This window comes from Pristiophorus japonicus, chromosome 1 (genome assembly GCF_044704955.1).
Source record: "Pristiophorus japonicus isolate sPriJap1 chromosome 1, sPriJap1.hap1, whole genome shotgun sequence".
In the NCBI taxonomy this organism is placed as follows: Eukaryota; Metazoa; Chordata; class Chondrichthyes; family Pristiophoridae; genus Pristiophorus; species Pristiophorus japonicus.
Genome location: NC_091977.1, coordinates 224,303,628 through 224,318,002, shown reverse-complemented (window position 1 = coordinate 224,318,002; position 14,375 = coordinate 224,303,628). Strand labels below are relative to the sequence as shown.

General features: G+C 43.6%; 1 protein-coding gene across 1 annotated transcript in view; it reads left to right on the top strand.

Moving 5' to 3' along the window:
• Positions 1-14,142, top strand: part of tal2 (T-cell acute lymphocytic leukemia 2) — a 75,081-nt gene extending 60,939 nt beyond the window's left edge. Inside the window, exon 2 of the mRNA XM_070886909.1 lies at positions 13,679-14,142. Coding sequence (XP_070743010.1) covers positions 13,679-14,142 — 464 coding nt within the window. The remainder of the gene's footprint in view (positions 1-13,678) is intronic.
• The last annotated feature ends 233 nt before the right edge of the window (positions 14,143-14,375 follow it).

The window sequence follows — 14,375 nt, the reverse complement described above, 5'->3', positions numbered from 1 at the left end:
ACCAATATGCAAGTACCTGTAGTTAACTCTTGATAATCATAAAGATATCCAAGCTCATCTTGATAAAGACAATGGTGCAAGAGTCCGACGTGAAATGAGGTCTCAATCCAGTTCCAATTGGACTTGATACCACAGCACAAAACTACCACTAATCTCCACAAACACTGTACCCTAGTCATCGATTCCCTGCCATTGTCTCAGGTTGAACCAGATTTTTCACAAATTCGGCGTCCTACTTGACCCTGAGCTGAGTTTCCACCAATAGATGATGACTTATTTTAAAATTCTCAACCTTGTTTTCAGATCGCTCCATGGTCTTGCCCCTTCCTATCTTTGTAACCTCCTCTAGGCCTACAACCCTCCAAGGTCTCGGCATTCCTCCAACTCTGGACTTTTGCACATTCCTGATTTTCACCGCTCCATCACTGGTGACCATGCATTTAGCAATCTAGGCCCTAAGCTCTGGGATTCCCTCGCTAACCGTCACCACTTCTCTACCTTTCTCTCTTCCTTTAAGATGCTCTTTAAAAACTATGGCCGGAATTTTCACATTGCAGAGCGTGCAGGTTTGGGAGCAGTTCAGCAGTTAAAAATGCCGAAATTGACAATGCGTTGGGAACCCACTTTCATCCTGCCAACTTCCGCAATTAACTGGGGCGGATTTTGAAGCGCCATAGACTCTTTAAGGAGAGGCGGGCGACCTTATCGAAGTACTTAACTATTAGTTGAGAGACCTCTAAGATACTTTTGAATGTGAGGTTTCATCTTTAACTGCTTGAGCAGTGAAGGCAAGGTGAGAGCTCGGTGGCCATTGTGCTAGTTCATTAAGTGACAGCTGCATAAAGCAGATAAATACACACATCTTATACCTGCTTCCTTGCCTAAGAGAAATACTCTTGCTGACACCATTTTGTGCAGAGATTTTGCTTTCAGGAGTTTGCCGATGATTTCTGCAATCTCGGAAGCCACTTTCCCACATTGCAAGTCACTCTCATTACATTGGAGGATTGTACCTCTGATCTCCACTTTACCTGCCATCTATCAGATCAGCATGTGTTATGCTGTCTCACCTTGGACCTCAGAATGGGACCAAGATGAGCCCCAGCACCAACAACACCAGCAGCAGCAGCAGCAGCTACAATACCAGCAATCTTCTCCACACCAACCTGATGCTCCACAAGAGAGAGGGGCTCAGCACTGGGGTGTACCATGCCTGTGTTGATAACCCCCAACACAGGGTCCACAGGCAGAGGATGTGCTTCCTAGACATGACTGCTCAGCAGTGCTTCAGGAGACTCAGGCTATCGTGCCAGGTCATGGCAGACATTTGTAGCTTGCTGAAAGAAAACCTTGTGCCCAAAGGAGCTGGTGAACATCCCTTACCAGTGGCTGCCAAAGTCACCACCACCCTCAACATCTTCACCTCAGGCTCCTTACAGGGATCTGCAGCAGACATTTATAGGATCTCGTATTCGGACATCCGCAAATGCATCACCCAGGTAACCGGTGCCATATTTCACAAGTCAGCTACTTATGTAAACTTTGCCACTGATGAAGCTGGTGTTACTGAGCAGGCGCTCAGCTTTGCAGCTCTGGTTGGCTTGCTACAGGTGCAGGGCGTCATCGACTGCACACATGTGATCATCAAAGCAACCCCTGATCACCAAGCAGTGTTTGTGAACCGGAAGGGTTTCCACTCCCTCAATGTGCAGCTCATCTGCAACCATAAAAAGATCATCATAGGTGTGTGTGTCAGATTCCTAGTGAGTTGTCCTGTGCTAGTCCACCCTCCCTCAACTCTTCGCACCTCCAAACAGACTTACTGGCTGGCTGCTTGGAGACAAAGGCTATCCACTAAAGACATAGCTGATGCCCTTGAGGGGGCCAAGCAATGAGGCCGAGGAGCACTATAATGAAAGCCATATATTGACCAGATGTGTCACAGAGCAAGACATCGGCAAGCTGAAAGTGCGCTTCAAAGGCCTTGGCAGATCTGGAGGAGCCATTCAGTACACATCAGCCAGGGTCTCCAGAGTGATTGTCGCATGTTGTGCTCTGCACAACATAGTGCAGCAACAAGCATTGGAGCTGCAGGAGGGGCAGGGTGCACAGCACACAGTTTCTTTAGAGGAGAAGGAGGAGGAGGAACACGAGGAGCAGGCATTGGAGCAGTGGCTGGAGGTGGAGCGAGAAGAGGCCTATAAAGGCCCAGTGGGAGTCCGGGGATCAGCAGCAGCAGTTGGAGCATTTAGCTGCAACAGGGTTAGAAGTAAGAAAGAAGTAAAAAGTAATCGAAGGGTGATGTCACAGCCAAGAGGGTGGTTGAGTGGTGAGTACTTTTCTTTTCATTTATCTTTCTTCTTGTTCTTAGCATGAGGAAACCTTTGGCATTGTTACCAAATTAAGTAATTTATGGGTTAAGTCATGGCAGGAGAGCCCAGACCTGTGTCATGCTCCTCCTGTGCTATGTTGGAAGAAAGGGACGCTTCCAGTGTCCCTGATGATTACATGTGCAGGAAGTGCATCCAGCTGCAGCTTCTGACAGACCGCATTGCGGCACTGGAGCTGTGCATGGATTCACTCTGGAGCATCCGCGATGCTGAGGATGTCGTGAATAGCACGTTTAGTGAATTGGTCACACCGCAGGTAAAGGTTACTCGGGCAGATAGGGAAAGGGTGACCATCAGGAAGAGCAGTGGAAGGAAGGTAGTGCAGGGATCCCCTGCGAGCATCTCCATCCAAAACAGATACACCACCTCGGGTATTGTTAGGGTAGATGACCCATCAGGGGAAGGCAGCAGCAGCAAAGTCCATGGCACTAGGGGTGGCTCTGCTGCACAGGAGGGCAGGAAAAAGAGTGGGAGAGCTATAGTGATAGGGGATTCCATTGTAAGGGGAATAGATAGACGTTTCTGCGGCTGCAAATGAGATTCCAGGATGGTATGTTGCCTCCCTGGTGCAAGGGTCAAGGATGTCTCGGAGCGGCTGCAGCGCGTTATGGAGGGGGAGTGTGAACAGCCAGCTGTCATGGTACATATAGGTACCAACAATATTGGTAAAAAGCGGGATGAGGTCCTACAAGCTGAGTTTAGGGAGTTAGGGGTGAAATTAAAAAGTAGGACCTCAAAGGTAGTAATCTCAGGATTGCTACCAGTGCCACGTGCTCGTCAGAGTAGGAATGGCAGGATAACTAAGATGAATATGTGGCTTGAGGAGTGGTGCAGGAGGGAGGGAATCAAATTCCCTGGGACATTGGAACCGGTTCTGGTGGAGGTGGGACCAAAACAAACCGGATGCTCTGCACCTAGGCAGGACCGGAACCAATGTCCTAGGCGGAGTGTTTGCTAGTGCTGCTGGGGAGGGGTTAAACTAATATGGCAGGAGGATGGGAATCTATGTAGGGAGACAGAGGGAAGTAAAATGGGGGCAGAAGCAAAAGATAGAAAGAAGAAAAGTAAAAGTGGAGGGCAGAGAAACCCTAGGCAAAAATCAAAAAAGGTTACATTACAGCAAAATTCTAAAGGGACAAAGTGTGTTAAAAAGACAAGCCTGAAGGCTCTGTGCCTCAATGCGAGGAGTATTCATAATAAGGTGGATGAATTAACTGCGCAGGCAGCTATTAACGAATATGATATAATTGGGATTACGGAGACATGGCTCCAGGGTGACCAAGGCTGGGAACTCAACATCCAGGGGTATTCAACATTCAGGAAGGATAGACAGAAAGGAAAAGAAGGTGGGGTAGCATTGCTGGTTAAAGAAGAAATTAACACAATAGTAAGGAAGGACATTAGCTTGGATGAAGTGGAATCTGTATGGGTAGAGCTGCGGAATACCAAAGGGCAGAAAACGCTAGTGGGAGTTGTGTACAAACCACCAAACAGTAATAGTAAGGTCGGGGACAGCATCAAACAAGAAATTAGGGATGCATGCAATAAAGATACAGCAGTTATCATGGGCGACTTTAATCTAGATATAGATTGGGCTAACCACACTGGTAGCAATACGGTGGAGGAGGATTTCCTGGAGTGTATTAGAGATGGTTTTCTAGACCAATATGTCGAGGAACCAACTAGAGGCTGGCCATCCTAGACTGGGTGATGTGTAATGAGAAAGGACTAATTAGCAATCTTGTTGTGCGAGGCCCCTTGGGGAAGAGTGACCATAATATGGTAGAATTCTTTAGTAAGATGGAGAGTGACACAGTTAATTCAGAGATTAGGGTCCTGAACTTAAGGAAAGGTAACTTCGATGGTATGAGACGTGAATTGGCTAAAATAGACTGGCGAATGATCCTTAAAGGGTTGATGGTGGATAGGCAATGGCAAACATTTAAAGATCACATGGATGAACTTCAACAATTGTACGTCCCTGTCTGGAGTAAAAATAAAATGGGGAAGATGGCTCAACCGTGGCCCACATTGGAAATTAAGGATAGTGTTAAATCCAAGGAAGAGGCATATAAATTGGCCAGAAAAAGCAGCAAACCTGAGCATCGGGAGAAATTTAGAATTCAGCAGAGGAGGACAAAGGGTTTAATTAGGAGGGGGAAAATAATGATAGGAAGCTTGCTGGGAACATAAAAACTGACTGCAAAAGCTTCTATAGATATATGAAGAGAATAAGATTAGTGAAGACAAATGTCCCTTGCAGTCAGAATCAGGTGAATTTATAATGGGGAACAAAGAAATGGCAGACCAATTGAACAAATACTTTGGTTCTGTCTCGAAGACACATATAACCTTCCGGAAATACTAGGGGACCGAGGATCTAGCGAGAAGGAGGAACTGAAGGAAATCCTTATTAGTCAGGAAATTGTGTTTGGGAAATTGATGGGATTGAAGGCCAATAAATCCCCAGTCTGCATCCCAGAGTACTTAAGGAAGTGGCCCTAAAAATAGTGTATGCATTGATGATCATTTTCCAATCGACTCTAGATCAGTTCCTATGGACTGGAGGGTAGCTAATGTAACACCACTTTTTAAAAAAGGAGGGAGAGAGAAAATGGGGAATTATAGACCGGTTAGCCTGACATCAGTAGTGGGAAAAATATTGGAATCAATCATTAAAAATGAAATAGCAGCGCATTTGGAAAGCAGTGACAGGATCGGTCCAAGTCAGCATGGATTTATGAAAGGGAAATCATGCTTGACAAATCTTCTAGAATTTTTTGAGGATGTAACTAGTAGAGTGGACAAGGGAGAACCAGTGGATGTGGTGTTTTGGACTTTCAGAAGGCTTTTGACAAGGTCCCACACAAGAGATTAGTGTGCAAAATTAAAACATGTTATTGAGGGTAATGTATTGACATGGATAGGGAACTTGTTGACAGACAAGAAGCAGAGAGTCGGGATAAACGAGTCCTTTTCAGATTGGCAGGCAGTGACTAGTGGGGTGCCGCAGGGCTCAATGCTGGGACCCCAGCTATTTACAATATACACCAATGATTTAGATGAAGGAATTGAATGTAATATCTCCAGGTTTGCACATGACACTAAGCTGGGGGGTGGTGTGAGCTGTGAGGAGGATGCTAAGAGGCTGCAGGGTGATTTGGACAGGTTAGGTGAGTGGGCAAATGCATGGCAGATGCAGTATAATGTGGATAAATGTGAGGTTATCCACTTTGGTAGTAAAAAAACGAAGGCAGAATATTATCTGAATGGCTGCAGATTAGGAAAAGGGGAGGTGCAACGAGACCTGGGTGTCATGGTACATCGGTCATTGAAAGTTGGCATGCAGATACAGCAGGCGGTGAAGAAGGCAATGGCATGTTGGCCTTCATAGCTAGGGGATTTGAGTATAGGAGCAGGGAGGTCTTACTGCAGTTGTACAGGGCCTTGGTGAGTCCTCACCTGGAATATTGTGTTCAGTTTTGGTCTCCTAATCTGAGGAATGCCGTTCTTGCTATTGAGGGAGTGCAGCGAAGGTTCACCAGACTGATTCTCAGGATGGTGGGACTGACATATGAGGAGAGACTGGATCGACTGGGCCTTTATTCACTGGAGTTTAGAAGGATGAGAGGGGATCTCATAGAAGCATATAAAATTCTGACGGAACTGGACAGGTTAGATGCAGGAAGAATGTTCCCAATGTTAGGGAAGTCCAGAACCAGGGGTAACAGTCTAAGGATAAGGGGTAAGCCATTTAGGACCGAGATGAGGAGAAACTTCTTCACTCAGAGAGTTGTTAACCTCTGGAAGTCTATATCGCGGTGAGTTGTTGATGCCAGTTCATTAGATATATTGAAGCGGGATTTAGATATGGCCCTTATGGCTAAAGGGATCAAGGGGTATGGAGAGAAAGCAGGAAAGGGGTACTGAGGTGAATGATCAGCCATGATCTTATTGAATGTTGGTGCAGGCTCGAAGGGCCGAATGGCCTACTCCTGCACCTATTTTCTATGTTTCTATGTTTCTATGAGGAGGAGGAACCTGAGGTGGAAATGTCATCAGCAGTGCTGCACGTTGCTGCCTGGGCGGCCCATGATGGCTTCATAATGGCCCGATTTAATTAAGTTGCACCAGTGCACCCATCCGGGTCCCAGATGCTGTACCAATTTACGTGCGTCATAAATAGAACTGAAACTTAATACTAACATTTTGGCAAACACTCATGTGCATCTACGATTGTGTCTTTTTTCTTTTCCGAGTCCTTCTATGAAGCGCAACCCCTGTGGCTTCAGCAGAGGTAGAAGCAGGCTGCTCATTTCCCTGCTGGGACTGCTTCAGCACTTTTGACAGACATCCTCTGGGTTTTGGAGCCTGTGAGGGCCCTGCCAAAGACTGCTCCTCCTGCAACTGTGCAAGGCAGACTTGGTCATCAGGATCCAAGGCAGCATCTGGAGCTCTGACTGCGGGCGAGGCAATGGGGGAGAAGTGGGAGTGCTTTGAACAAAGCCCCCACTTCCATGTGCCCTCTCACCATCATCCCTCTCGTGGGCCACCCGCACTTCCCTTCTAGCAAGGAGCTGGACAACACCTCCTGTACAACACCTCGCTGTACATCAATGGGGTGATAAACGCCCAAGATTACGTTATTATTGCTTCTAGAGATGATTCCAATAAGAGTTTGTGATCTGTTGTTCACAGCAAGCATATTCTCATTTGACAGGTGCATTAGCTGCTCCACACAGGTGGTCATCCTTTCCATGGAACAGCCCATTGTCGTCATATCCTGTGATATGGTGTTGCTCATGTTGGAGATGGACTCATCCATTCTCTCTACAATCGCACACATAGCCGCTGGAAAAGCTGGCAGAGTCTCGTGTATTTGTTGCTGCTCCTCCAAGATCAACCTCTTTATCGACAGCCCCTGAGGATCAGCATCTGCATCCAGCTGAGCAGAGCTTGGAGCATCCTAACTCCACCTGTGAGGACTCTCTACTGCAGTCCCTGTTTCTATCATCTGCTCTTGCTCACTTATGATGTGTGAGACACCAGGTGACAACACTGCTTTATGTCTCGCAGGACTCACCGACGTGCACGTATCTGCACTACTGCTGGATGTGCATGGGTCTGCTGAAGGTGCACCCTTACCAAATGGAGCATCTTCTGAGATGATGTCATCAGACCTGTTCCATTTAATTGGCCTGCAAACCCACATGACTCTTTCAATTGATGTAACTAAGTTAAACACGTAGTGCAGAATGCACTACTGAATATTTTGTGGTGTCAACCCGCTACGCGGCCTGCATGCAACCGCCCAGATCCTAAGATGAAAATTCCGGCCCATGTCTTTGACCAACCTGTCTTACTGTCTCCTTATGTGGCTCGGTGTCAAATTTTGTTTGATAACGCTCCTGTGAAGCGCCTCAGGATGTTTTACTAAGTTAAAGGCACTATATAAATACAAGTTGTTGTTATAATACCTGGAAGGGGACATAAAAAATTGTTGAAATTTTAGCTTCTTGGCAAATTTACCAGATTATTATCCCCTCTATGTTATTATTCCCGTAATTCTTCACTCGCTCACAGCTGGTGTCTACGGACCATTATTTGACAACCAACATGGGCCCCAGATCTCACAGACGTTTTCAATTGTCTAGATGATTAACGACTTTATAACAATTGTGCTTCACCAATTTCACAGTAGAAACACCTCAACAAAATATGAAAACAAAGGCTTTACCTCTTGGAACTGAATGTTGTTTAGTGGAGTGAAGAGGAAGGAGTTGGGGTTTGGTCACATCTTGCCCAGTAATCTCAATGAAATTTATTCCTGGATGTTGTTACTGAAACTGCGAATATAAAAAGATTTTTAAGGGTGTGAAAAGGGGTGAATACTGTTTCCTACTTTACAGCAGTGACCAGACTTCAAAAGAACTTCATTGGCTGTAAAGAGCTTTGGGATGTCCTGAGGTGGTGACATGCGCTGTATAAATGCAAGTGTTTCTTTTGTTTCACTGAATTTGTCTTGGACAACACAAAATTAATGCACATTGGCACCAGTTGTGGCTCTTTCCTATATTGCCCCAGATTATACGAGTGGTCTGTCTCCTCAATATAAAACATTACAAACAGCTTCTGATGAAAGATTAACTCTGTTTCTCTCTCCACAGAGGCTGCCTGGCCTGCTGAGTGTTTCTGCTTTGATTTCCAGAATCTGTAGTATTTTGCTTTTTGTTATGAAGCAGAATGTGTTGTTTCTTTGGGATCCATTTCCCCTCTGTTACACTTTGCGACCAACGGAAGCCAATTGATGAGTGGTTGGAGCCACCATGTCCGTTTTACTGAGGCGCTCATTGATCTGCTTGTTAAAGATAAAGAAACAGAGATTCTTTAATCCAGTAGCCTTTCTTTGAAAAAATGACTGGAATTGCATCAACACTTTATTTTAGCACGGAAATAACACTGACATCCTTGACTGAAGGTGTCATATCTGATAAGGGTAAAGTAAAAGATCTTTTTATTCGTTCATGGGATGTGGGTGTCGCTGGCAATGCCAGCATTTATTGCCCATTCGTAATTAACAAAACAAGGTCAAAAATAACAACCTTCATCCGTTTTCTGTTTTTATTTGATTGGTTCTCAATTTCTATAAGTTTCTCTTTAAATGACAGCAGCGAGATTCTCCCTCCAAGTAACGTCAAGTTCGTCTAATCTTGGGGCTGTGAAAACGGGCTGTGCGTCTAATAGCACTAAATCAATATTGCATCTGTTTTAGAATGCGAAACGCTGGAAGTCTTGCAGTCGAACAGATAAACCAACCACTGTATCTTTTTACTGACTGCCTAACAATTAATCCTTGATTAATAATTGCAGCTTTTCTTATCGCGTCCTTCCAGAGCCTGTAAAATTCCTATCTGCAAAAGGCAGCTTACTGGAGTGATCCCCTCTCCACTCTGAATGGGAAATCAAAGAGCCAGCCTCACAATGGCTGCAAACTGCCAACTCCATAGGTTAAAAACCCGCTCACCTTCACCGCTCTTTACTATTTCATTTCAAAGACTTTCAGAGCAGCCTTGTATGCACTTTTTCTTAAAACTTCCACTTTTTTTCCACTGCCGTGATAAAGACATTATGTTTAGTTTTCAATGACTAATTATTACTGAGCGGAGAGGCAATCTTTAGCTAAAGTCAACATTTGTCTAAGCTCGTTTGCCCTTTGCGACTTGCCGGAGAGACTAATTGGAGTTTTTTTTTTAGCAGCGGTGTTGGGGGCTTTAAAGTAGATTTATTGTGAGAACTGAACTGCTGTCTGACTGAAGTCACTTTCCTCTGGAACTATAAAAATAAATGGTGAGTTCAGTGAGCTAAATGGTTGCTCTCACTACTGTCGCGACCACTGCGTTAGCATTGTGGACAATACAAATCATCAGAAGGGAAAGTACTGAGGGGTGATGCAAGTTGGCCCTTTTTAAGAATCAGATGGCCCTTTAGATAATACTAAGCATCCAAACGTTCATTTCCAGTCTCCTCAAGATTAATCCAGATGGATCAATTAAAGGCGATGCATACATGAAGCAGTTTTTGTAAATTTTAGATCCTACTACAGTCCTGAAAGAGTGTCGGCCAGAATTGCAGGTGCAGTCCTTTGCAGGGCAGAGAGTGCAATGAATAGTAAGGATTTTTTTTGACTCAAACCCACTGGGGCAGTTTTGCAACCACATGATAATCCCTGTAATCGGATTATGTAAATTCATACTCCACAAAGTACAACGCCATAGCAGTCTGTCACTTTGAAACAAAGCACTTGAGGGGAAAAATTAATAACAGCATAAATTATAAACAATGGAAGCTCACACCAAATGATGAGAATGCTGATTTACTATATATACTGAAAAAAATTCAAGTAATTGCATAATGTATTAACTTGACTCTCCCAGCAGCAGCCTATGTCTGTACTGTTTGCATTCACTGAAAGATATGTGAAAAGTAACAGTTCAGAAACCCACTATCTTTCAGTGCAGCGTGTGTCATACCCAACATGTCATTCCCAATGTTTTTTTCTGTAATTTGTTGCGATATTTCTGCCTTCATTGCCGATTATGAAACAGCTGCAGAATCAATGGACAGGAAGCATGGCGCTTCACACAACATCCATTCAATTGTTTCGAAAGGTGGTTGAGGTATTACATTCCAGCACCATAAAATATTGTTAAAGCTGACATACAATTTTCCTATCTGTTGCGGGTTTAAACAGAACAATTGTGGATATTTTCAACGTAATAAAATGTAGCGTGACATTGCCCTGCCTTTTTATTTATTAAAGGAATCTGTCCAAAGCATCGAACACCTTTTCAGGCTAAACGACACTCTAGTAAATTTGCCGAAAATGGAACGCTATTTATTTTAATGGAAGGAACAAGATGTCAAAGAATGGGAAGGGTGCCTGGAGCATTGTGCTGGTAGTCTCCAAGGAGACAGAAATAAATTCACTTGTAGCACAAAGTAGTGACACATGTCAAACAAAGGGACAGCCACAATATAAATGACAGGAGAGCCCCCCTCCCCTCCCCAAAAAAACCCATAGCACGGGTCTGCAGAGAATCTGGGTATCACTGTTTCTGCCACACACAACACAGTGCAGGTCGCAACTCAGCTCCTTCAGCCACTACTCCTATACATATTGCTGGTGCATCATCGACAGCCAGCACTTACTGAAACAGGTAAGGAATGATTCTGAGCTTTTAAAATACTTCTTTGGCACAGGAATAGAAAGAGGCTACCTACTACAGGTAGATGCATCTACCTATGCATCATAGGTAGAAATGTGGATCCTATATGTTTTCAGCAATGTAACTGCAACAGCATAGCTTTCTGCAACCAATTATTTCCTGAATATTTCTTCTTTGTGTTACCTATTGCAGAGGGGTTTTTTTTGCAATTAAATGTGTCTGTGTGTGTTTATTTTCCATTAATCGGGTTGAAATGGTAAGAACTGTTTCAGGTACTTGTTTGGTATTTCATTAATTGTTGATTGCATACTGCTGCAAATCTGTGGTCAAGGCAATGGTATTTTCAATCTCAGCATATTTAATGATAAATATATTTAAGGGGTTTATGAACCCTTCATTCCCTTTAAGTTATATTGCTACAATCTGCTTGCTCTTATGTGAGTGTGTTGTTTTTTTTCTATAATTTTGTGCCTTGAACATGAGATTTCCATTATGCTATAATGTATGTATCTGCTAACTATCACTACTAATGGCTCACCTACATCTTTAAATCATACCGATTTAAAACCAGACAGTTTTAAAATATGGAATCAAAGTGGGTAGGGGTACAGAAACATCTGGTCTCCATCATACAAGATAATAGAGACTATGGGGGAGAATGACGGGTCTGTTTTGGCTTGGAGGGGGGGGGCACCTATTCACCTTGAGGCTGAACAGGTGCCCCCCCAAGCCAATAATGTACCCCACACTATCCATTAATTATATGTCATCCTTCTGTGCTCTCTGCAACCAATGGCTGTGAAATGAATGGTCTCAAAATACAGATTCATATCCCTTTTAAACAATTATAAGCCTGAACCTAAAATACCTTATAGGAACAGGAGACCATTCAGCCCCTCGAGCCTATTCCGCCATTCAATTAGATCATGGATGATCTGTATCTTACCTCCATCTACCTGCCTTGGTTCTGTAACCCTTAATACCCTTACTCAACAAAAATCTATCAATCTCAATTTTAACATTTTCAATTGACCCCCCCCTCCCCCCTCCCAGCCACAACAGCTTTTTGGGGCGAGAGTTTCAGATTTCCACTATCCTTTGTGTGAAGAAATGCTTCCTGAATCGCCAAGCTCTAATTTTAATGTTAAGGCCCCTTGTTCTGGAGTTCCCTGCCAGAGGAAATAATTTTTCTACCCTACAAACTCATTTAATCATCTTAAGTACCTCAATTAGATCACCCCTTAATCTTCTATATTCAAGCCTAGTCTGTGCAAACTGTCTTAATAATTTAACCCTTTTAGCCCAGGTATAATTCTGGTGAATCTGCGCTGCATCCCTCCAAAGCCAATATATCCTTCCTGAAGTATGGTGCCCAGAGCTGAATGCAGTGCTCCAGATGGGGTCTGACCAAGGGTATGGAATCTAGAGATTACTCAACCAGTGGCATTCATCTTCAAAATTACACAGTTGTACATTCTGCCATCAGCACTATGCAATGAGTAGAAGTGATTTATTGAGCAGCGGGGGGAAATGTGAGCATCACGTAATGAATATGATTATACGTAGTGTCTGATCTGTGCTGTGCTAGGCAAAGATTGGAGTTAGAATAAAACCAGTATGATCAGACACTATAACCACTGATAGAACTTTGCCTTAACAAGTCCCCCTCACCTAAGCAGCCAACTCACCTGACTTGAAATCAGGCAGTATTTTACAAAATGGAATCCGGGTGGGGCAGGAATAGTGTCAATTTGATATTACAAATGAATCCTGAACATAATCAGCTACTACTTTTAAAATATATTAGAAAGGGGATCTATATTGGATATTAGTGCCCATTGTCCAACCAAATAATAGATTTTAATAAATGTTCTGCTACTAATCAATAATATCTATTTTACATTTAGTTCTTAATAATTACCTTTATTCTGGTCTTTTGCATTACATTTTGAAATACTTCAACGAAACCGGAAGTTCACTGAATCACTTGGAATATGAAATAAAATCTGGCAGAACATACTGCTACCAGATACTTCTGGGTTCATTAGACTGATTCCTGAGATGTGGGAATTGTCCTATGAGGACAGATTGAGTAGACTAGGCCTATATTCCCTAGAGTTTAGAAGAATGAGAGGTAATCTCATTGAAACTCTTAAAATTCTTAAAGGTTAGATGCTGGGAGGGTGTTTCCCTTGGCTGAGGAGTCTAGAACGAGTTGGCATGGTCTCAGAATAAGGGGTCATCATTTAGGACAGAGATGAGGAGACATTTCTTCACTCAAACGGTTGTGAATGTTTGGAATTCTCTACAGTAGAGGGCTGTGGATGCGAAATCGTTGAGTATATTGAAGACAGAGATCAATAGATTTTTGGATACTAAGGGAATCAAGGGATATGGGGGTAGTGCAGGAAGGTGGAGTTGAGGTAAATCTTATTGAATGGCAGAGTGGGCTCGAGGGGCCGAGAGCCTAATTCCTGCCCCTATTCCTTATGTTCTTATGTTCTAAATTAATAGGAATTAAATAAATCAGTGGGAAATATTACAGCTGGACTTTTATTGCAGAGCTACCAGAAAAGATGACCAGAAAGGTTTTTACCAACACCAGGGAGAGATGGAGGCAGCAAAACGTAAACAGCGCCTTTGCCGAGTTGCGGAAACTCGTCCCAACGCACCCTCCAGATAAGAAACTGAGCAAAAACGAAATCCTTCGCCTGGCTATGAAATACATCGATTTTCTGGTCAAGCTGCTTAAAGATCAGGGAATAGATCAAGAGAGCGCGGACTTCAGCAAAGCTGGATCTTTTCCTGAAGCTATCCACCGGCAGTCCCCGGGACAGAGGACACCGGTGGACGAGAGTAATGTCCCATCACCAGCATCAGGCTGCAGCAGCTGTAATGAAGGATCAGTGAGCCCCGGCAGCTCACTTGAGGAACATTCCGGATCAGCTGATAACACTGTGGCACCAAGCACTGCCATTTTGTATCTTAATCAATTTGCTTTGTTAAAAAAATTACACGTTTTGTAGTTTGTGGCCCAATTAGCACTAGTGTGTCCATATGTGTATTTTAGTGTATGTTTAGATGTGTTTGTTCTCCCTGATTTCCCATATATTGACCTAGGTGAATTACTGGTCACTAAAACCTTTATTTATTTCTATAAAAAAGTTAACTGGAAGAGAAGAAAAATAAAATACTGGCATCAATAAGTTGAAAATCTTAATTCTGATGTGACATTCGTGTACTAACCAAAGGTGTAGAT